Source organism: Taudactylus pleione, unplaced genomic scaffold (assembly GCF_031769625.1).
Source record: "Taudactylus pleione unplaced genomic scaffold, aTauple2 ptg000734l, whole genome shotgun sequence".
Taxonomy (NCBI): Eukaryota; Metazoa; Chordata; class Amphibia; order Anura; family Myobatrachidae; genus Taudactylus; species Taudactylus pleione.
The window spans coordinates 2,671,120-2,695,560 of NW_028285136.1; the positions used below are offsets into that span (position 1 = coordinate 2,671,120).

The 24,441-nt window shown below is 46.7% G+C and overlaps 1 protein-coding gene across 4 annotated transcripts in view; it reads right to left on the bottom strand.

Annotated features, from left to right (window-relative positions):
• LOC148477220 (opioid-binding protein/cell adhesion molecule homolog) overlaps nucleotides 1-24,441 on the bottom strand; it is a 735,935-nt gene that overhangs the window by 21,258 nt on the left and 690,236 nt on the right. For all 4 annotated transcript variants that reach the window (XM_088457022.1, XM_088457023.1, XM_088457025.1 and 1 more), the window contains exons 4-5: nucleotides 5,754-5,879; nucleotides 2,088-2,222 (exon numbers count right to left, since the gene is read on the bottom strand). In XM_088457022.1, the coding sequence (XP_088313148.1) occupies nucleotides 2,088-2,222; nucleotides 5,754-5,879 (261 nt within the window). The remainder of the gene's footprint in view (nucleotides 1-2,087; nucleotides 2,223-5,753; nucleotides 5,880-24,441) is intronic.

The window sequence follows — 24,441 nt, forward strand, 5'->3', positions numbered from 1 at the left end:
AAGTTGTCTTGGATAAGTTATAGATGTTCTTGACCTATTTCAATCATAAGAATCCTGACAATTTATCAGTGGTTTTTGGAAAATATTATTAGCCGGTTAAGTGGTTTAAAAAAAAAATATCTGTGGTTCGTCTGGGGGTCTTTGTCTTTTATCCTCATGTCTCTAAGAAGCATTGGCCAGGGCCGCTTGATATTTCTTTCTTTGCAAAGTCTTGGAGTGGTTGTAGAATCAGGTTATAAAGACTTATATATCTAAATTTTTCAGAAGAGATTCTCTTTGTAGTTCTCTGGGTTTCCATGCATTCAGGTTACTAGTCTATCACCGTAGTCTCTTTATATAAATCTTTGTTTCAGGGTGGAACCTTCATTACCATAGTCGGAGATGTCAGAACCGTTCTTTGTAAATCTCTCTCAGCGGTCCTCCCAGGATGTAACTTAGCTGGTTGTGGCGGTGGTCGCTAGACGCTGGGATGCTGTTAATATGGGCAACTGTTATCATGTATGCTTTGGTTTCTAAATGCCCTTTTTTATGAATATTTCTAGGTTCAGCAATTCTACTTTTTCTTTACATGTACTTGCTGTATATATCAGGCTTAGATCATTCAGGACTATGTAGTGCATTTGCTGTAGTCGTTTGGGGCTTCCTGTCTGGATACATATGACATAATCTATGTATCTGTGCCACATTTAGATGTCTGTATAGGGGGTATGTATTCTTCCAAATCTTTACGTCCTCCCACTGTGCCACAAACAGTTTTTGGTAACATGGTGCAAAATTTGTGCCCATTGCTGTGCCACAAATTATCTGTAGCTGCTCTCCTTCAACACTGAAAATTGATGTAACCTAGTATGTTAGATATTGATTCCATAAGGACGTTTACCGGTCGTGGTTTGCTGCCAGAGTCGGTTGACCGGATGGTCCTGATGTGGTCTCAGCCTTTTTTGCCAAATATCACCGAATACAGAGATATAATGATACATGCCATACTGATGTAGTCTAACCATGTAGTGTTGTGTAGAAATTTCAATAACTATTGTGTTTTTAAGGTATTTGTGTTGATTGGCAGTGATGGGCTGTACTGACCTGGGAGCAAAGAAAACAAGTAACTTTGCACCAGGGCAAACCATGCTGCAATTACTGTACATTTATACTCCATTGCATGTATATACTGGCTGCTTTTACAGTAGACCACAAATGCCGTCTAGCTAGATTTTACACTGCATTTTTATAAATGAGTTTGGACACACCCCTCCCAAATTTCAATCTATCTGCACATTTAAACCTGCCCCACCTGCAGTTCTACATGGTGTTACCAAGACACACCGTTACTGGCTTATTCTCGCTTTGCTCCCAAGTCGGCCTCTATTTAGTCAGATACATTTGAAGTGATAGAATTGATTCCGGATTCTATTGACTTACAGTACTTGTTTGTTTTCTTTTTGTTTTTTAACCTGTTTGGAATCTTTAGCAGTTGATAAACGATCAGTCAAGAATTACTTTATGTACAGAGAACTATAATAATCTCTGTTCAGAATACGAATGAAAAAGGCTTCTGTTAGGAGGTTATGGAGTCCTTTCTTGTGTTGGGTCTTTAGCTAGGGGTTCGTAGGTGGTTGGGTCATTGAGTAATCATTTTGGTTTTGGGGTGTTCATTCTTCTGCTGCTTTGGTTTTGAGTTTTGTGTCTCTTTATACCTTTGGGAACTAGCATGGTCCTAATACTGACCCCATGAGTGATGTACTATGAGGAGGATGTAGTTGGTGTCCTGACTGCTGACATCCCGACGGTAAGTATTAGGGTTAGAGGGAGGTTTAGGGGTGTACGGTTCTGGAGGGGAGGGTTAGGGTTAAACTGTGGGGGAAGGGGGGAATCATATTGTACATAATGATATATATGTGTCTCATTCTCCATCAGCAGCACATAGTGGAATTAATACACGATTGTAGATCTTTAGTGTAAATGTTACTACATTCAGATAAAGTAAATGAATAAGGGGTGCACGGTTCTATATGGAGATAAACATATGGCTCTTCTTGTGTCTTCTCTATGCCGTAACCCATCCAACAAGACACACAGAGGATACTTACAGTTGACGGTGACTGTAACACGGCGGACGGCGGGGGCTGACACCTCGTTGCTAGCGCTGCATTCATACTGTCCGGACTGTTTCCGTGTGATTCCCGTGATCTCTAAATATTCATCGTCACTCACAAACCTATGGGCTGGAAGACACAATACAAAAATTGTTACTATTATTGCAGTAACTGTGTTAGGCACTAAAGGTTCCTTTTCATGTCCCCGAGTGTCCCATGATTATATTGCTTTGTTCGGGTCATTACCCTCTGCCAGAATGTACAGTATGGCGGCATCAGGGAGCATTGGTAGTTTGTAAGATGGCCAGGCTGGGAATGTTGTGCAGAGGGCCTGATTCAGACCCAGTATCGCTATTGCCGATGTTTGCTAAACAGCACATGCATCGCAGCGCGTGCGAAATACACAATGCGTTCATTGACCGCTCGCTTGCCCAGCAGAGTGAGTGACAGGAGAGGCCGTTTTGTGGGTGGTAACAGGGGCAGGACACTAATAACGGGGGGTTGGATTTGCGAACGCAGGTGTGCCTGAGTGTTCTAACGCCGTTTTTGAGGCGTGCATAATTAACAGGCAGCGTCATAGTACATGTCACTTGCCTTTTTTTTACCCTGATTTCCTCGCAATGCTTGTGGTAGGGTAAAGCTACTTCAAGCACTGCGTTAGCATCCGAAGGTGCTCGATGTACCGATGTTTTAATACACTTCCTAGAGATGACATGTGCTGGTGGGCGACTCTGTCTGTGCGATTGGGTGTACGCTCAGACAAAGTGGCCTCTCGCTAAGACATGGTGGGCGTTGCTCATAGTAACCAATCAGCTTCTTCCTATCATTTTATAGAATGTACATGATAAATGCAAGCTCAAAGCGGACTGGTTGCTATGGGCAACATCTCCACGTGTCCACTCTTTAGAAGGTGTAATTCTTCTCACCTGTGGTGTAAATGACAGGATGTGAGGCAGATGCTGCACTGTGCTCCCAACACATTATACAGAAGGGAAGGGATGATCTCCCCATCCTGCATCAATTCACACAGGAGAGACAATATATTACATCCATCATTATATAACTTGTGGCCTTACAAGTACCCCCAAGCAAGTCACCTGGGCAATGGTCCTGTTGTGTACAGTGGTGAGCAGGTGACAGAGAACCCTGCTGCAGCAACAACCGCAGTCCGGGAGACTCCTGATTTTTGGGGTAGTTCCTCCCGAACCCCTGGAAGAATGGGTGGATCTCCCACATCCCGACCAGTTTCTAGTGTAATAGGCTTGATGGGGAAATAATACTGGAAATCACGATCCCTAGAGAGGGGGCGGGGCCAATATGACGCGATTCGCGTAACTGTAGCCCCACCCGCGATTTGCAGCGATGGGGGCGGGGCCTAATGATGTGAGGAGCCAAGACCCGCCCCCTGAGTGGTCCTCTGCATCTCCTCCCTGAGCTGAGGAGAAATAGAGAGTCAGCAAGTAATCACTGTATGCTCCTCCTTCCTGGCAGTCCCCACACTCTCCTCTCCCTACTTTATCTCTGCTGCTCATCACATCTCTGGTAATAACAGTGTAACAAGCACTTTCGTGCCCAGCATATACTTGGTATAAGGAAATAATACGGAGCCACAACAGGAAGGAATGAATGAATGGAGTGAAGCTAAAAATTCCTCACTCTTAAATAAACCCCAATATGTCCACATGTAACACAGACGCTGCTGCCGGGCCTATGGCTCCAGCCCAATGGCGGAGCCCTTACAGTGACCTGAGCAGAGCCTGGGCTGTTCTGTGCTCGCTGAAGCCTCTGTGCGCCTGCAGTCTGTTATTCTAGCAGCCAACACCTCCTCCCTGCCTCTCTAAATAATGCATGGGAAATGGCAGCCGAGAAGAGCGAAGGTTTTCACAGTTTCGCTGGCGCTCAGTAGTGATTCACAGCCCCCATGCAGGGCTGAGCTGGGAATACATCCCTCCAACAATTATCTGCATATAAATAGCAACTTCATTCCGTGCACCGGGCCAAAAGATGTTCTTCCATCTCCAGAAGATCTTGTGCCTGTCACTGGCACTCTTATTTTATCTAGCATTAATTCCTCCTCTTCATTTCCAGGCATGGGCCTGTTACCAGCTTCCTCGTCCTCTCCCGACAGTGGCGCTCAGCGCTCTTTCTGTGCGGCGTTTATCATTTCCCTCTCACACTTCAGCATCTTATTTTCTTCCGTTTGTTTTTTTATTTTTTTTTCGTGCAATTAGTTTTTCCGTGAGAGGTTCGTACAATTCTGTCTCAATTCCCTGCTCTCATTTCTCCTGGTTCCTGAAACTTTTGCCTCCTCGTCCTGTTGCCTGCCTCTCTTCCCCATCTCGCTCTGACAGAATGGGGACAGCAGACAGTTCCTCTAATGCCAGCAGCTCAGGGGAACTTGCAGAGAGAGAGAGAGAGAGGGAGAGAGAGGGAGAGGGAAGTGGAAATAGAAATGTGTAGAGTTTTAATTAGATCTTACACTTAATATGCAAATGTGCGTGTCCTTCTCAGGTTGGGTAAAATGAGAGTTTTATTTAAATGTGTGGAGGGTTTAGAAGAGCTAATTAAGCAGCAGATAGGAGAATGTAAAACCTTGCAGTACTATAATGGCACGCATAGCTTTTCCCCGAGACCTCTCCCATCCGTATTCATGTGCAGTCCTGGGGGTGATAAAGATTGGTCACCCAGGAAATGCGCCCAAACTCTCTACAGGATCCGGGGGTCGGGGAATAAATAAGTACGGATTGTCGCCGGATTACTGAGGAATAACCGAACCCAGCCATGAGTATGATGACACTATCGGTTCTGTGTAATGACAATACCAGGCTCGGGCTGGATCTCCTGTTAGCCGACCTTGCTGTGAAGTTCTAATTACCAAGATTAAATATGAAGTCCCAATTAAAACCTACCACCAAGGGAGCTGGGGAAAAAAGGTGTTTGTGAATCTTCACATGAAAGCAGCTCAAGCCATTATATCTCTCACACCAGCCGGGCCCTGGGGGGCAGGCATAATCCTCTTCCTCCAGTCCCAGCCCCAGATGTGCCAGCCTCTTACCAACCACACATCAGACACTCGTCTTCACCTAAAGGTTGTCTAATCATTGTATCAAAGGCACACAGAGCAATATCACCCCCTAGAGGGACCTGACCTCTCAGCTCGTCGGTAAGAGATGAGAACCCTGCCGTCCTTATTGCCTTCACTCTGTGTTGTACGTGTCACATGACGGCGAGCCTTAGCGTAAGATCCCGACCAATAACTTAAGGTGCGTACACACTAGGCGATCAGGAAAGACAGTACGATTACGACATCGTAATCGTAACGTCGTTCCTGATCACCTGTAGTGTCTGCACTGAACGATCAGTCGTTCAGTGCAGGCACGCTCCATCATTCCTGGACATGCCAATCTGTCGTTATCGGCAGATTGGCCTGCATGTTCAGGCGATGGACAATGTCGGAAACGACCACGGGCAAGCACATCGCTGGTCATTTCTGCCATAAAAGTGAACGATTTGTGGGCGATTACTGAGCAATTGCACGATTACGATGTCGTAATCGTGCAATCGCTCAGTAATATCGCACCTTTAGTGGCTCCCATAGACAGGAACCTTCTGTAGTAACCTTGCCAGCACACACAAACACGCAGCTATGTCCCGACTTACATTTGCCAGAATAATGTTTCCACGTTACGGCAGGATCGGGTCTGCCGGCGGCCAGACAGCGCAGGACGACCGTGCTGCCTTCATTCACAGTAACATTTGAAGAGATGTTTAAGATTTGGGGAGGAACTGCAAGAAAAATAACAAGGGGAAAATATGAACATTAAATGAATGCCGGTTATTTGTTTATTAACATTTATATATATGTATTATATATCGCCAGCTTACTCAAGAGAGGTTTACAAATGGAAACAAATACAGTGATAAACTAACATTGTATATGAACTGTTTTGGTCATTTTTAGATGAACCCAATAATATTCTGATGGTCACGCTCCTGTCTTAAGGTGCCCATCCACTAGCAGACATGAAACGTTTGTCAGTCTGTGACGAGCAGTCGTTCAGTGCAGGCTCATCAATCATCTGCAAACATGCTCAACCTGACGTTATCGTCAGATTGTCCAGCATGTTTGCACGATGACAGATGTCTAAACGACCAGCGGGAGCGCGCATTGCTGGTCATTTTAGACATTTTTGCAAACGATTTGCAAACTATTTATGAACGATCGTTATTGTTCAATCGCTCAACTTAATCGTCTAGTGGATGGGCACCTTTACATGCATACTCCCTTTACTGTGGACCAACAATCGTCTCTAGATTGTGCTTTTGTTTTATTGAGACGGAATATACTATCTTGTCTGCCTGGATACCCATTCGCATACAGTAGCTATACAAACGTGTTTATCTTTTAGAGGCCCTTACGGGAAGATATTCTGCTTACTGTATATCTGCATGTTACTGGATCTCTATTAGCACAAGACAGGTCTTTGTAACTCTCCTGCCATAATACCAACCCGAGAGCTCCACATGTTATCCAATCTGAAGGATTTAATTTAGGCAATTACTTTGTCTAATACTATCACCTATGCCCTAATATGGTCACAGTGTTGAAGGAAATAGGAATTTACATGAGAGCAGTTCCCTGAGCACAATATGATGTGACTATGCTAATACATTCCTGGGAAGCTATTTATCCTAACACCACCTAATTATACGCAGGTCTATACTTACATAGGTCTGTCACAAGGTATATCTATCATTTTAATTCTATCCGTTAAACGTTATACTGTATTTTACAACATATTCATTACTAAGAGTGCTCCAAAAAGTTTTTTTTTCTTTTTTCTTCTTCTTGCGATCACATGCTAGTATGTACGATGATTATTACACACAGAGACTGAGCCCCCAGCCAAACATGGCCGCTCTACGCGCCTACAGTGCCCATAGGGAGGAGCAACGGGCACCCACTATCCTATGTGAGATCGGATCCAGGTCCCAGGGTTACAAATAGGTACATACATGCCTACTCTCTTAGGAGGCTCACGATTTTTCAGGTAACCCCCCCGGAGTAGTAGGCTGGCACGATATCCCGCTTCCTAGTGAAGTGGGCAGGATGTGGAGATTCTCAGTAAAATCTGCGGGTCCGTCGGGAGGGCCCTGGGCTAAATTATGCACATTCGCGTCATTTAATCCCACCCCCGAATCGCAGAGTTTACCTGTAAAAGGGGCGGGCCTAATGACGACTATAGTCTGGCCCCGCCCCCAGAACCTGGGAGCAACTGGTCCTCTCCGGCTGCTCCCAGAAAGGATTACCAAAAAGTAGGTAAGTATATGACACTACTCAGTGTTACTGTACATATTCTCTGGGAACGTGGAGCTGCCCCTTTCATCCTGTTTTATATAATGATAAGTGACAGATGGGAATATTATTATTATCATTTATTTATATGGCGCCACAAGTGTTCTGCAGCGACTATCATAGTACAATACAATGCAGGACAAGGACAGAGGGGGCCTGATACAGCAAGGATCGCAATTGCACAGCTGTACGCAAGCTATAGATATATGATGTATGCACACAGGCAGCTTTGTAACTGCGATCCTTGCAATAATACACATACAGCAGGAGGTTTATGACACCCCCTGCTGCATTCCCGATCCCAGCACTGCGACGGAGGTCGCAGGCTGGGATCACCATCGCGACCTGCACACTCGCAGAATGGGTCCTGCGCACACACAGATTCCCGCTAATTCTAAATCTGCATTCAGCAGTGCACGCCGAATCCAGCCCATGAATAATACACATTGCTACATTAGCGACCATAACACCCACATAAGCTGTAGAGCTTAGCAGACAAGTGTTAGGTGCCCTAGTGGGGAGTAATGGTGCATACACATGGTCAGATTTTTCCTTCAGATATGAACGATAACGATTTAAAAATTGTTCAGTCGTTCATATCTGAAGGAAAATCGTTCATATCTGACATGCCTGAACGATGGACGATCAACGATGCGCGTTCCCGATGGTCAGATAACGATTTCTGACATCTGATGTGTTTGCAGTCAGACTTGGACGATTCCATTCATTTTAATGCAGTCAAAAATCGTTCAATCGTTCAAATCGTTCAAAACTTTGGTAAAATCGTTCAAATCGTTTAATCGTTCAATCGTTCATCTGACAAATCTGACAAGTCTGACAAATCTGACCGTGTGTATGCTCCATAAGAAGTAGGTGAAAGTAAAATAGGGAGAAGCAAAAGAGGATAGAGGGCCCTGCTCGTAAGAGCTTACATTCTAAAGGGGAGGGGGAGACAAACAGGTGTGACACAGATGGGGTAGACAGGGAGGAAGGAGCATGTAGCAGGGGGTTAGGTGTCCATGTTACAGTACGGTATTGCTGCAGAGTAATTGTGTAATCGGCCTGATTTATTGTATAGTGCGGAGGTTCCCGAACTCGGTCCTCAAAGCACCTTAACAGTCCAGGTTTTAAGGATATTCATGCTTGACCGCAAGTGACTTAATTAGTACCTCAGTCAATTTGATTTAATCGAGCATATGGGAAAGATTTCTGGACTGCACAACCTGACTATATATATGATGGGAGGTGCTACCTGATGAGACCAATTGCAGGCACAGAAACAGACAAAATCTCAGGTGCACAACTCCAAATAATTAATAATATATAGAAATGCAATAAAATTTTGCAATCAATAGAGGTTTTTAGCATAATCATGGCCAAGGTTATGGGCCTACCCACCATATCCAGGTAACCTCTTTCGGGTAGGTCCCTAACATACTAGGGTTCAAATCCAGAGCGCAGGACCCCCCAAAACTGTCCCAGGGCACCACCATAGTAAGAAAAGTGCAGTGTAAAGAGATAGTTAGGAGCAGCTGCATATAACTATCTCTTTACACTGCACTTTTCTTACTATGCTAAAAACCTCTATTGATTGCAAAATGTTATTGCATTTATATATATTATTGATGATTTGGAGTTGTGCACCTGAGATTTTGTCTGTTTCTGTGCCTGCAATTAGTCTCATCAGGTAGCACCTCCCATCATATATATAGTCAAGTTGTGCAGTCCAGAAATCTTTCCCATATGCTCCATTTAATGTGCTTTATTGCACTTCTGAGGGAAAGGAGACGCCCTCATTCTGGACTAGCACCCTTCCTTATTGGTTTAAAAGCATGGAGTATGGTAATGTATATGCACACTGTATTAGGCACAATTCTAGATAAGTCCTACAAGTTATATACTGTAGTGCAACTTTGGTTCATTTTTGGGGCGTGGGTCCCCCTGGATTGCGTTGGCTGGTCTGTCTCAGGGCACTGCATTATAACACATTTTCCTTTATAACACATTTTAACCCTTCACTGTGTGTGTTTAATATATATGTACTTCACTTTTTTATTTTCATTCTTTATATGCAGCAGCAGCTGCTCCTATCTCTTTACACTGCACTTTTCTTACTATGCTGGTGCCCTGGGGCGGCTTGGCTGGGGCAGTTTTGGGGGGTCCTGCGTTCTCAATTTGATTTAATCACCTGTGCCCAACCATGGATATCTATAAAACCTGAACTGTTGGGGAACCTCTTATATAGTGTGTAGGCATGAGTGTTTCGCTGTTTTACAGATAGAACGGATGAAACACATCCACAAACGCGAGGGTTAAATGACAGGCGTCACGATCGAAGGGACGCTGAGCGCGGACAGCAGGTTTAGGGTTCCCGGGGAGGACTCAGGGTTAGGCACTCCTAAGGAAGGGTTAGGGTGTAGAATAGGTTAGTGAATACTTACCTGGGGACGATCGGGATTTTCATCCTTGTCGGGCTGCCGCTGTTGGGATTTGAACTGCCGGGCATGGGTCCGGCAGTAAATCATACCGATTCTGTACCTATTTACACGATTCCTCCTTGGAAGTGTTCAATGTGTAGATGCTCCTGCAACGTATTTTTGCATTCTTGGCTCAGACGTATGCTGGGTACACACTTGTCGATATATCGCTCATTCGATCGGCGAGCGATATATTGCGAGTTCATGGCGGGTGTGTACACACATGATATATCTGTGAGCGACGTCATTTACAGACATATCAGGTCGGCCCTGCAGCAAAGCTGAAAGATATATCTGTGCATCTGACTGTGTGTAGGGGGTCCTGCCACCCACCCGTACACTTCCTGCAGAGACCACTGACACAGTTGTGATGTCAGGCCAGAGACATTGGGCCTGATTCAGAGCCGCTCGTAAGCAGCCGCTCGTTCGTTCCGAGCGATGTTTGCACAACTGCGCATGCATACGATCGTTATACGCATGCGCGAACCAGTCAGTGCGGCCGAAATTCATGTGCTCGCAAAATAGCGAATGCCTGATAATTTGAGTGACAGGAGTAGGCGTATGTGGGTGGTAACGGGGGAAGGTGCTTGAAAACGGGGAGTGGAGATCCGAACGCAGGTGTACTTAAAGGTCAAAACGGGCGTTTTATGGGTGTGCATAATTAAAACAGCAGCGTCATTGACCACGTCACTGGGTTATTTTATAGTCAGAACTGCTCGCAAAATGTGGTAGCAAAAACCAACCCCAAGAATAGCGAGCAGTTCATACCCTGGTCGATGTACTCAATTAATCTAATAAATAGCGGACATGACGTAGGATGCGAGCGGCCAGGGGGCATATTTTTTCAAAAAACGGCCGCAAGTTTTGTTCGCTCGTTCAGACCTAGAGACGTGAACAGACCGCAAAGAGCGAACGGTTGATTTGAATAGCCACCCCTATTTTCTGGACGAGTGAGCGCTAATTGCGTCCGGCTCTGAATCAGGCCCATTGAGCGGTCGAAATGTGTATAGTTTGCCAATTGACGGATTGGGTTAATCCATCGTTATAGTATGTACCCAGCATAAGGGGCAGATGTATCAATCCTTAGTGTTCCCTCTAGCTCCGGCGGCAGGCAAGGCGCCGGAGCTAGAGAGGGCAATCTTGTGTGCGCGCGCGCGTCCGAAAAGGGGGCGTGGTTATGAAAAGGGGGCGTGTCTATAAGACGCGTCCCCTTTTCGTCATACTTGGGGGCGTGCCCGGCGCTTACGGACAGGCCGGGCAGCCCCGAAGCGCTGCAGAAAGGGATTCTCCGGCGGTGACCGGATCACCGCATGTTTGTCCACCTGCGGGACGCAGTGTCCCGCGGGTGAGAACGGCTCCCGCAGGCTGTTAGGGCAGGGCGCTTTTTGCCCTCCAGAAGGAGGGCAGGGCGCCGCACCCCGCTAAAACAGCCTAGTGGGAACACTAAATCCTTGGAGAGAGATAAAGTGGATTAGGTGCTCTAAGGAACCAATCAGATTCTAACGGTCATTTATCGAGCACAGGCTTTGTAATGACAGAAGCTGACTTTTTGGGCAGTTACCCCCACCTTCTCTCTCTCCAAGGCTTGATAAATCTCTCCCATAGGGTTAAACTGGTGCAGTTTTGCATTTGGCAAACGGCTGTATCTCCCTAGATAGTAGATTGACAGATTCATATACCTGAGTCACCCCCCCATTCAGTTTGGACTCTCAAATGAGCAGCACAATGTACTGACACAGCGAGAAATTGAAAGACCTCATCAATAAGATACTTTATCCTTTAATGGATGTTTCATAATGTAGTATGAGTTTATCAGCTTTGAACGTCTCACTGTGATGTGATCAATATCAGATATAACACAATGTACAGCAGACGCGGCTCTCGCTAATAGCTGGCTACGGGAACACGAACAACGCAGCTCGATAGTCGCCAAGATCTACTCTGTCATTAGGGTAAATGGCCGAGATCACAATGAAATTGGTTTCTATTCATTGTTCTCCATAATCTACAATATATGATAAAAACATATCAATATACGTATTCCCCGACCATCGGACCTACGTTTCACAAACTGCCCGGAGTTTTATTTTTTTTTTTAGCAGTGAATAATTAAACAAAGAAAAATGTAAACCTGTAATAAAGCAGGAAGAATGTACGAAATGAGACGAGGCCCGGCCGGGGGTCTCCAGACATCTGTTGCGATGTTCGACAAAATAGATATTTGAGGATTTCTGCAAAGGCCACATCAGAATCTGGAGGCAGATGGCAAGCCTCACCCACATGCAGAGAACGTCAGCAGAAAATAGCTGCTCCCCGGCCTCAGGTACCCCTCACCCACTGTTTGACAGTTGTGAGATTTGGCAAAATACATGAAGTTTCCAGGTGAATGCTGAAAAAAAAAAACCCATCTTAAACAGCATCAGAATCAGCCCTGGTGGTGCAGAGCCATAAAAGTGGTAACAAACCGATTCATTTTGCCAGATTTTTTACCCACTTGTACCCACATTGGATGGCAGGGATGTATTGAGAACTTTTAAGTGGCCTTGCAAAAAATAACGAAAGTGGCGTCATGTAGACGGGACCAATCAATTATAGGGGAGGACAACACAAAATTATAAATTATATTTTCCCTGAGTACAAGAAGAAGAAAAAAACTCTGCCTATCTGTACCCAAAGCTTACAGTATCCAAGTGACTATACAATACAGACAACATCCTAGTGACTTCTATACAATACAGACAGCATCCTAGTGAGCAATATATAACACAGAGGTCAATCTCCAAACATGGGATAGAGGAGAGCAGGTAGGCTTTGATAAGGAGAGCCTATTTCCCAGCACACGGACTCTCCCTACTGTGTCATCCATTATTGACCACCTCTCCTCTATAGTCTGCAAGCTTTCATGAGCAGAACCCTCTTCCCCCTTATACTCTTCCTTTCCTTGCTATAAAATCATCTCCCTCTTGTTACTTTTTTGCTGTAAGCCAGCAGAGCAGTAACTAGATATTTTGGTGCCCTGTGCCAATAAGAGTATTAGTGCCCATATACTATAAACAGGGACATTGTATGCCACAGGCCCGGCAACCCAAAAAAGGGCATGGACTTGTAGGGAAAGGTCGTGGCCACACTGTAGTACCCCCAATTCACATTACGAGAAACAGTAGTGCCCCTTATTCACATTATATTACATAGTAGTGGACCTTATACACGTTACGTTACACAGTAGTAGTACCCCTTACACATTATGCCACACAGTAGTAATGCTCCATACACATAATGCCAGCAGTAGTAATCCCCTCCCATTTACACATTATGCTGCACAGTACAAATGCCCCCTTACACATTATGCCACACAGTACAAATCCCCCCTTACACATTATGCCACACAGTACAAATCCCCCCTTACACAATATGCCGCACAGTACAAATCCCCCCTTACACAATATGCCGCACAGTACAAATCCCTTTACACAATATGCCGCACAGTACAAATTCCCCCCTTACACAATATGCCACACAGTACAAATCCCCCCTTACACAATATTCCACACAGTACAAATCCCCCCTTACACAATATTCCACACAGTACAAATCCCCCCTTACACAATATGCCACACAGTACAAATCCCTTTACACAATATGCCGCACAGTACAAATTCCCCCCTTACACAATATGCCACACAGTACAAATCCCCCCTTACACAATATTCCACACAGTACAAATCCCCCCTTACGCAATATGCCACACAGTACAAATCCCCCCTTACACAATATGCTGCACAGTACAAATCCCCCCCTTACACAATATGCCACACAGTACAAATCCCCCCCTTACACAATATGCAGCACAGTACAAATCCCCCCCTTACACAATATGCCACACAGTACAAATCCCCCCTTACACAATATGCAGCACAGTACAAATCCCCCCCTTACACAATATGCTGCACAGTACAAATCCCCCCCTTACACAATACGCCGCACAGTACAAATCCCCCCCTTACACAATATGCCGCACAGTACAAATCCCCCCCTTACACAATATGCTGCACAGTACAAATCCCCCCCTTACACAATATGCTGCACAGTACAAATTCCCCCCTTACACAATATGCCACACAGTACAAATCCCCCCCCCGTGTCTTTTTCCTAAATGCAGCACTTACCTGTATGCAAGGCTCTGCAGCACATCACCGGGGGAGAAGGGGGACAGCCGCAGACTCTGTCTTCTCCAGTTGCAGTCCAGCGCCGGAGAAATGGATCCTCGGCGCAGGGCACTGTGGGACTGGACTGGTAGAGACGCCATGACGTCTCTCCCAGTCCCTGAAGATACTACAGGATACAGGGGAGGGGCAGAACAAATGGGGCAGGCAACTGCAGCGCTTCCCACTGTAATGTGTATTAGTAGCAGTGAGTCCGGCATAGAACGAGCCGGGCACTCCGCTACTATTATACATTGTTACATTGTAGCAGACGGTAGAAGACAGGGTAGTGGTGATCGCTGGTGGACCCAGCCGTTAACGCCCACAGGGAATGTGAGCTCTGTGCGGGCTCACCAGCCACACCACCCTAGTTACGGCCCTGTTAGCCAGCACTGATATCTAGCGTCCACTATGTATATATTTTTTACTATTATGTCTGTAATGTGCCTTTGTATGCACTGTATGTCCCTGCTATGCTTGTTTTGCACTTTTGTATGGTGCTGTGAACTTCTTATTGTGCCCTATAAATAAAAGGATTTTTATAATAAAGTACATGGAGCATCCTAGTGTCCACCATACAATACAGTGAGAATCCCAGTGTCCACCATACAATACAGCGAGTATCCCAATGTACAGATGCACTATTGCTGCCCCTCTCAACACTCCAGGTCCCATATGACACTTCTTGCGCCAACCATCTTTTTGGCCGAAAATACGTTTTAAGGCATAAGGAGGCTGCACTGATTAATCTGATATCTGTATGCGACTGCATCTCTGAATATGTATATAAAGTGCTACAATGCAGAGGCTGCTGCTTTTTTCCACGACAAGTTCCATTGTGCTTTGTTTACAGGTTCAATCAGTTGCAGTCTCCTGGCGCGTCAAACTAAGTTGCATTTTCGGGCGAAAAAGAAGCTTGGCGCAAGCAGACTCGCACGGGACCTGATGGCTCACTTATACCAGGTGTCTCGTGCTGGATGGCATACTAAGTCTAGGTGTATGAGGACACATCTGTATCACAGTGACAGCCATACAATACAGCGAGCAGTGACCACTGGCCACCATAAAATACAGAGAGTAATGCCAGTGATCGCCACCCTGTTCTGTGGGCCTGATTCAGAGCCGGACGCTATTTGCGCTCGCTCGTTCAGAAAAAGGGGCCAGATATTTAAATAGAGCACTCGCTCTTTGCGGTCTGTTGATGCCTCTATGTCTGAACGAGCGAACGAAACATGCGCTTGCTTTTTTTTTTAAAAACACCCCCTGGCCGCTCGCATCCTACGTCATCTCCGCTATTTATTAGATTAATCGAGTACATCGAAAGGCGTCTGAACTGCTCGCAGTGCTTGTGGTTGGATTTTCCTACCGCAATCATGCGAGCAGTTCAGGCTAGGAAACAACCAAGTGACGTGGTTGATGACGCTGCTTTGTTAATTATGCACACCCTTAAAACGCCCGTTTTGACCGTTTGGCACGCCTGCGTTCGGATCTCCACTCCCCGTTTTCAAGCACCTTCCCCTGTTACCACCCACAAACGCCTCATTCTGTCACTCAAAATAGCAGGCACTCGCTATTTTGCGAGCACACAATTTCCGACCGCAATGACTGGTTCGCGCATGCATATTACAACCCATACGCATGCGCAGTCGTGCGAACATCGCTCGGAGCGAACGAGCGGCTCTGAATCAGGCCCTGTGTCCCTTTTCCCTCCAAACTGACCTCTTGATCTTTATGTATACAAATAAAAGTTAATAGTCTCCTCTATCTAATATCATTAAAACACAAACATAATGGATGCACTACACAGCAAAATGCAAATAAGTATTATTGCTTCTGAAACAAGCTACTGTATAAAATTCATAGTTTGTCTTAAAATTATAAGTTTTCAGCTACGTAGCAGCACAAACACCAACATTGTTCTTCTGGTGCAAAATACTTCTGGTTAAGCCAGCGATAGTCAATCTGATACACTTCAGGGTTGTACGTTGGGTGGCCCCTCTAACCTTACAAAGGGCTGCACTCTTTGGGCCCATTTATCAAATAATATTTGTGGGATATCCCTCAAAAAAAGAATCCTCCGAACGTATCTCCGATATCTGCCCGATTATCAATAAATACGCCCATTAATCTCAGTAGCAAGTTAAAGCAATACATTGTCAATGAAAGACACAACTATCTGTAATAGCCAATCAGAATGCATTTTATACAAAGGTTACAAGCTACAATACAGCAGGAAGAAGCTGGGGGCCACAAGTCAAGGCTTGGTGAGCCGCTTGTGGCCCCAAGGCACTCACTGGATAAGTTGGGCATTACATTAAAGTCTGATAAGATACTGCATGTGAGGGTCTACAAAGTGTTTTTTTTTGTCTTTAAGTGACCTGTTAATTTTCCCCCTTTATATTAAGACCAACATTTTAATTGGATGGTTTAACATTCCTTTTGGGATATTTAGTTTTGGGTGCTTAATATTAAGTTTGACAGTGTAATATTTATTTGCTAGACATTAAAATGTGTAAGGGATGAGCGCTTTCATTCCAAACACTCTCCTTTTACTTGGCAGCGACAGGGAAGGCCTAGTAATTGTTGCGTCTGATGGATGCCATGTCTTCTTGGTAGCAGGGGGTCTGCATTTGTTGCCCTGAGCCTGGAGAAAATGAAGACACATAATGGGGAGATAGGCACTCACTCCAGATATACGGTGAGTGAGGTTAGACAATGAATGCACGATATTGAAGATGTATTGCATCGATACATGATATAGCAGGCCCTGATAACACATCAAGCAAATGTAAAGGCGGGGAGCAGTGTACATGTAACCTTAGAAATATTGTGAGAATGGTATATTGAGGCACCAGGTGGATGGTCCCCAGAAGCAGGGGGACGCCAGGAATGCAGGTCTTCACAATCATCCACTAAGCACAATGAGGCTGCTGCTCCTAAAGGCATTCCATCCCGCCTACGCCAAAGGGGCCTTTGACCAAACCTTTGATACAGTATAACAGCGTATTAGGTAATGGCATTCTATTCTTGAAGATGAAGATGTCTCCTGCACGTATGCTATCGATATTTAAAAAAAACAAACAGAAAAATTTCGAATCCATTTCTATCGATAATGAAGAGATACAAAAGATCGATAGGGGCCCTGCGATTGTCTATCCCTTATGGTGAGACTTTACCGCTAGATTAAGAGCTCGAAGGGCCGTCCGGCAATGACAGGCAGCCTGGAACACACTCACATCACTGCCGGAGGCACCGCCTCCTAAAGGCTCTGACTCCAGGCAGCAGTGTCAGGCACCGCCTCCTAAAGGCTCTGAGTCCAGGCAGCAGTGTCAGGCACCGCCTCCTAAAGGCTCTGAGTCCAGGCAGCAGTGTCAGGCACCGCCTCCTAAAGGCTCTGAGTCCAGGCAGCAGTGTCAGGCACCGCCTCCTAAAGGCTCTGACTCCAGGCAGCAGTGTCAGGCACCGCCTCCTAAAGGCTCTGAGTCCAGGCAGCAGTGTCAGGCACCGCCTCCTAAAGGCTCTGACTCCAGGCAGCAGTGTCAGGCACCGCCTCCTAAAGGCTCTGACTCCAGGCAGCAGTGTCACCCCAGCTTGAATGGGTCCATGTATAATATGTAGACCAGTAATGCACGGCCTTACTACATAGTACAGACAGGCTGCCTTTACTTCCCTATCTGACTGTCATTTTCTAGCACAGTCTTTGAAATGACAGTTAGGGGTAAATTTATTGAGAATCGTGTTTGGTCGATTTGGTCATTTTTTGGGGAGAGTTTGGTGCAATTTTGTAAATTGGGGACTTACTAAAGCCAAAATCGCACCTCAAACACAACTAAACACACCAAATTGACACACTGCTCCATCGGACCAAACCTCGTGCCCTTAACATTGGCACGCACACAAATCACGGATTTACTAAGATTCGTGTTTGTCAAATCGCATCTAAATCGAATTTTAAATCGCAAAATCAATAGATGACCAAATCAGAAGTGTGTTTTGATGTGGAAAGCTTTGATCTAGGTCCAGGCTTATCATGATGCTTATAATAGGTGACAAACGCAGCTGAATCACTGTCTGTGACTTACACATGGCAGAAACAGGTTATGTGGCTGTGTCTGGGCAAAGCTCCACCATCTGAATGAAAGGACCCAGGAGCAATAGGAATATTTGGGAAAACGTGTTGGGATTACAATCGTATTGGCCTTTTTTTTGCTTGAACTCTCAAATCCAACAATTCGCCTGAAACCGATTCATTTGTGAATTGCTGGATTTGCGAGTTCAAGCGAAAATATATCAATACGTTTAAAGATGCGTACGACGCAAATCGCTGAGGATCACCATTGAGAAAAACACAACAGTCAAACACGATTCTTAGCAAGTAAATTTTGAGATTTGAATCGTAAAACGTTCCGGCAATGACCAGCGATTTCAAATCGACACCAAACACGAATCTTAGTAAATTTACCCTTTAGAAGCAAATCGGTTGCTTTGGGCAATTATTTTATCTGATCTTTCTCCAAGTCTTGATACATCTCCTCCTTAGCCTTGATGCCCTGTACACACAGGACTAATATATGTAGTCAGCATGACAAACAGGTGACCGCACCTGGGCAGCGCCCAGCATTGGGGCCCATCAGGTTCTTATTATAATATCGGAACCCTGCTCTGGAAGGTACTCATCTCGTGCCCCTGCAGGGTAATTGCCCTGTTGTTGAAGGATCTAGGGCTTTGAGCCCTTGATTATAGACCATAAAGATTGTGTACATCCTTCAGCACATTGATGTGAATGACCTCTATGCCCTGCATAATGTGGAGACCAATGTGTATTAGGAATATGAGAAATTGATTGGAAATCAGATACAAGGGACAGCTCTATTTACATGACATTGTGCGCAGTGTAACTAGATACCCAAATACACAACCCATCAACTTGTTTTAACATTTCATCTAAATTACCATTTTGGAAAAGGCAGCGATTAGTCTAATATAAGCGTAGTTACTATAATAGTAGTTTAACATTAATATATGCAGAATAAAGTAGTATTATATGATGGAACAATAGAGTTTAAACACACACCAGGGTCTGCAGCCATTAATCAGTTTTATGTTCTCCTGTTTTATATAGGACTGTCACAAACGTAGGTGACCAGAGAGCGGCCAGTCGGTGGGTACATGGAGCTTGGAGGCCCACAAATAATCTAAGCATTTCCTTTATACGTCTTATTATATGTTCTAACCTGATTTGTAGCGCACCCCGGTGCAGCAGGTTCAATTTAGAGGTAAGTGGTCCTTAATTCCTAAATACAGTAATCTGGAGTCAGATGATTGTGCTGTGCATATATAGCTAATAAGTCGGATAATGATACACTTCTTTTATTTCAGTCATTTTACTATGTCCCTGCATCGTTAGCTGGGAATTATACAGGAATAGAACCCACACAATCGGTGCCTAAATATAGTCATGCTTAGAAAAGCTGTACACATGCTTTAATCTGTCAGTGGGATATGGGACCATGTAGTGAACCTCCAGATATCATCCATTAAATATGTACTGTACAGAAATCTCAGCAATGTATTATGCAGCTGGAAGCTCTTGCAGAGTCGATGCATGTGTAGGTGCGAGGAGATCCGGCCACAGGCGGCATCAGACCCAAATGACAGTAACCACCTTCAGCAAGGAAGCGGGCACAAGAGCTGCAATCACCTGCATATCGGATTATGGGCGTTGGAACCATTGGAATAGGAATCATGCAGTACGATATATATTGCGGCTATTGCCCACGATCCTGGCAGAGAACCCAGCATGTGTGCGAGGAGACCTAATGTCAGGGTGAGCTGTATGTTGTATTATAGACCGGGGAAGACATTGTATAGAGACATGACAGACATCTGAATAAGGTAACAGAACTGCCCATTGATGCTTTACACAGAAGAAGGTGCATGTTGGAGTATAGAAGGGATGTGACCACTACAGGCACCAAGCAATCCATCCACGGTCATTTACTCTGGCCCAGCTAAACAATCAGTGTCTCCCCCACGTGTTAATTGCAGTTTATTGGCTGAACTTAAGCAGCAACTAATTCCACTAACATTATTATACGTTAGCAGTAAGTATTACTGAGCTCAATAATATACATGGCATACTGTAACTAAAGTGTTTATAGGGAATTCAATACATCCGACACGATCTGCCGAAGGTATAAAGCCACATTCCCAAACGTATCCTCCATGCTATCTCTACCAAAAGTAGCAGCCACGTTCCCTCTGCCAAACGTATGACCCGTGGGGTCTCTACCAAACGTAGCAGCCACGTTCCCTCTGCCAAACGTATCCACCATCAGGGCTCTACCAAACGTAACAGCCACGTTCCCTCTGCCAAACGTATCCACCATGGGGGCTCTACCAAACGTAACAGCCATGTTCCCTCTGCCAAACGTATCCACCATGGGGGCTCTACCAAACGTGACAGCCACGTTCCCTCTGCCAAACGTATCCACCATGGGGGCTCTACCAAACGCAGCAGCCACGTTCTCTCTGCCAAACGTATCCACCATGAGGGCTCTACCAAAAGTAACAGCCACGTTCCCTCTGCCAAACGTATCCACCATGGGGGCTCTACCAAACGTAGCAGCCACGTTCCCTCTGCCAAACGTATCCACCACGGGGGCTCTACTAAACGTAACAGCCACGTTCCCTCGGTCAAACTTATCCACCATGGGGGCTCTACCAAACGTGACAGCCACGTTCCCTCTGCCAAACGTATCCACCATGGGGGCTCTACCAAACGTAGCAGCCACGTTCTCTCTGCCAAACGTATCCACCATGAGGGCTCTACCAAACGTAACAGCCACGTTCCCTCTGCCAAACGTATCCACCATGGGGGCTCTACCAAACGTAGCAGCCGCGTTCCCTCTGCCAAACGTATGCGCCGTGGGGTCTCTACCAAACGTAGCAGCCACGTTCCCTCTGCCAAACGTATATGCCGTGGTCTCTGCGCCAAGGGTATCAGCCACAATCCCTCTGACAAACATCTGGCACCTTCCCTCCACCAAAGGCAACCACAGTGCTCTCTCTGCCATATGTATCCGCCGTGCTCTCTCTGCTATATGTATCCGCCACGCTCTCTCTGCCATATGTATCCGCCACGCTCCCTCTGCCATATGTATGCGCCACGCTCCCTCTGCCATATGTATGCGCCATGCTCCCTCTGCCATATGTATCCGCCATGCTCTCTCTGCCATATGTATGCGCCATGCTCTCTCTGCCACATGTATCCGCCATGCTCTTTCCGCCATATGTATCCGCCATGCTCTCTGATAACATGGAAAGCGCTTTGGCTGTGTATAATGGAGGGGAAGGGAAAACGTTATAACAGAAATTATGGCTGATTACTGGTTCTCTACAGTAATAGTTACACAATAACCCCACCTCCCTCCCAGGGCCAGATTAAGGCTTGTGGGGGCCTCGGAGCAACTAAATTGTGGGGCCCCATCAAAAAATTGCCACAGCCCCCGCAGAGACTACTATGGCCCATAGCAGGGGCCCATTTATCATTATATATTTGCAGCTTAATCCCTGAAAACACCCATATTGGAAGGGGGGAAGGGGGATGGTTAACCGCTAATAATATGAGATATGGTAAGAACTTACCCTTGTTATCTCTATTTCTACGAAGTCCATAGGGTTCCACAGGATACCTTGGGGTATAGGTGTGACGTCAGTCGCAGGGCACCAAAGAGTTAAGCTTTCAGCCTCCCAGGATGCACTAGGTCCCCCTCCTATACCCCGCCCCCGGGCCAAGGCACCTCAGTTAGTTACCAAGCCATAGGCCGGAGGAGGAGAAGGAAGAGAGAGAACAAAGATCTGGACACATACAAGAATCACATTCTCACCAGAGGGAGACGGAAAACCGGTGACCAGAGCAAAGCCCATCTGCAGCACAGGTGCGACAGGGCGGGAGTCCTCTGGAACCCTATGGACTTCGTAGAAATAGAGATAACAAGGGTAAGTTCTTACCATATCTCATATTTTCTACTTCAGGGTCCATAGGGTATCCACAGGATACCTTGGGGATGTCCCAAAGCAGTATCCTTTAAGGGTGGGGACGCTCCTGTGCAGAAAGGAGAATCCGCCGCCCGAAGGAAGCATCCTGAGAGGCGAAGGTGTCAAACCTGTAATACCTCACGAAGGTATGGACAGAAGACCACGTAGCAGCCTTGCAGATCTGAACTGCCGAGGCACCACGTCGAGCTGCCCACGAAGGACCCACAGACCTAGTGGAATGAGCCTTCAGAGAAGGAGGGACCGGTAGGCCTTCATGAAGATAAGCTTCAGAAATAGCCATACGGATCCAGGCTGCCAAAGTTTGCTTTGAAGCAGGCCAACCCTTTTTACGGAAGCCATAGAGGACAAACAAAGCGTCCGACTTCCTAAACGAAGAAGTGCGGTCAACATAAGTCCTTAAGGCCCGCACAACATCCAAAGAGGCCTCACCCACGGAAAGACCCGGTGAGTTAAAGGCCGGAACAACTATTTCCTCGTTAACATGAAACTGGGAAACAACTTTGGGAAGAAACTCGGGCCGAGTGCGGAGCACTGCCCTGTTCCCATAAAAAACCAAGAAAGGGGGTCTACAAGAAAGAGCCCCTAACTCAGAAACACGTCTGGCCGAAGCAATGGCCAGAAGGAAAACTGTCTTAGCTGTTAGCCATTTAAGATCCACTGAGCCCAGTGGTTCAAACGGCGGTCCTTGGAGAGCCCTCAGGACCACAGCCAAATCCCAAGGCGCCACAGGTGGAACAAAGGGCGGCTGAATGCGGAGAACACCCTGCATAAAGGTGCGCACATCCGGGATTGTAGCAATCCTACGGTGAAACCAGACAGATAGGGCCGAAACCTGTACCTTCAAAGAAGCAAGGCGAAGCCCATGATCTAGTCCCGCTTGCAGGAAGGCGAGAATCCGAGACAGACGAAACTCCCGCGGTGCATAACCTCTCGGTCGACACCACTGGAAGAACGTATGCCACACGCGATGGTATATCCTCGCGGAAGACGGTTTCCGAGCTCGTAACATGGTACGCACCACAGAGCTGGAAAACCCCCGGGACCTCAGCATGGCCGTCTCAACAGCCACGCCGTCAAAGACAGCCGAGTCAGGTCCGGGTGAAGGCAAGGACCCTGAGACAGAAGGTCCGGTCGTGGCGGCAACCGCAGAGGAATGTCCACGGACAGACCCTGAAGGTCTGAGAACCAGTGCCGTCTGGGCCACACGGGAGCTATCAACAGGAGCGTCCCTCCTTCCTGTTTGAATTTCCCGATTACCCGTGGAAGAAGGGAGACCGGAGGGAACAGGTATGCGAACCGGAACGTCCACCGGACGGACAGAGCATCCACCAGAGACGCCCCTTCGTCTCTTGTGCGAGACCCGTACACCGGCAACTTGTTGTTGTGCCGGGACGCCATGAGGTCGATTTCTGGAAGACCCCACCTGTCCACCAGTAGTTGAAAAACGTCCGGGTGCAGGGACCATTCCCCCGGATGAACGTCCTGGCGACTTAGAAAGTCCGCCTCCCAATTTAGCACTCCCGGGATGAAGACCGCTGATATGGCCGGAAGATTGCGCTCCGCCCAAACCAGGATCCGAGAGACCTCTACGAGAGCCGCCCGACTGCGAGTTCCTCCTTGCCTGTTTATGTAGGCCACGGTGGTAGCGTTGTCCGACTGGACCTGCACCGGGCGACCCTGGAGAAACCGCTGTGCCTGCTGGAGAGCATTGAAGACCGCACGGAGTTCCAAGATATTTATTGGAAGCTCCGCTTCTGTCGGCGTCCACCTGCCCTGGAACAAGTGTGGACCCGAAACTGCTCCCCAGCCCCGAAGACTGGCGTCCGTTGTCAACAGGACCCAATTTGGAACCCAGAACGGACGTCCCTTGTTGAGGTGGGTCGTCTGTAACCACCACGCAAGGGACAGGCGAACCTCCTGGGTGAGCACAATCGTCTGGGACTTCAAAGACTGAGTCAGCCCGTTCCACTTGGACAGGATCAGGTGCTGCAGAGGTCTGGAGTGAAACTGGGCGTATTCCACCATGTCGAACACCGACACCATGGAGCCCAGTAACCTCATCGCCGAGTGTAAGGACACCCGGCGGCTGTGCAGGCAACTGCGCACCCTTGACTGTAAAGCAGAGATCTTGTCCTCCGTCACGAAGATCCTTTGCTGTCCCGAGTCCAATAAGGCTCCAAGATGCAGAATCCTCCGAGACGGGATTAGAGTGGACTTCTGCCAGTTGATTAGCCAGCCGTGCCGTTGCAGCA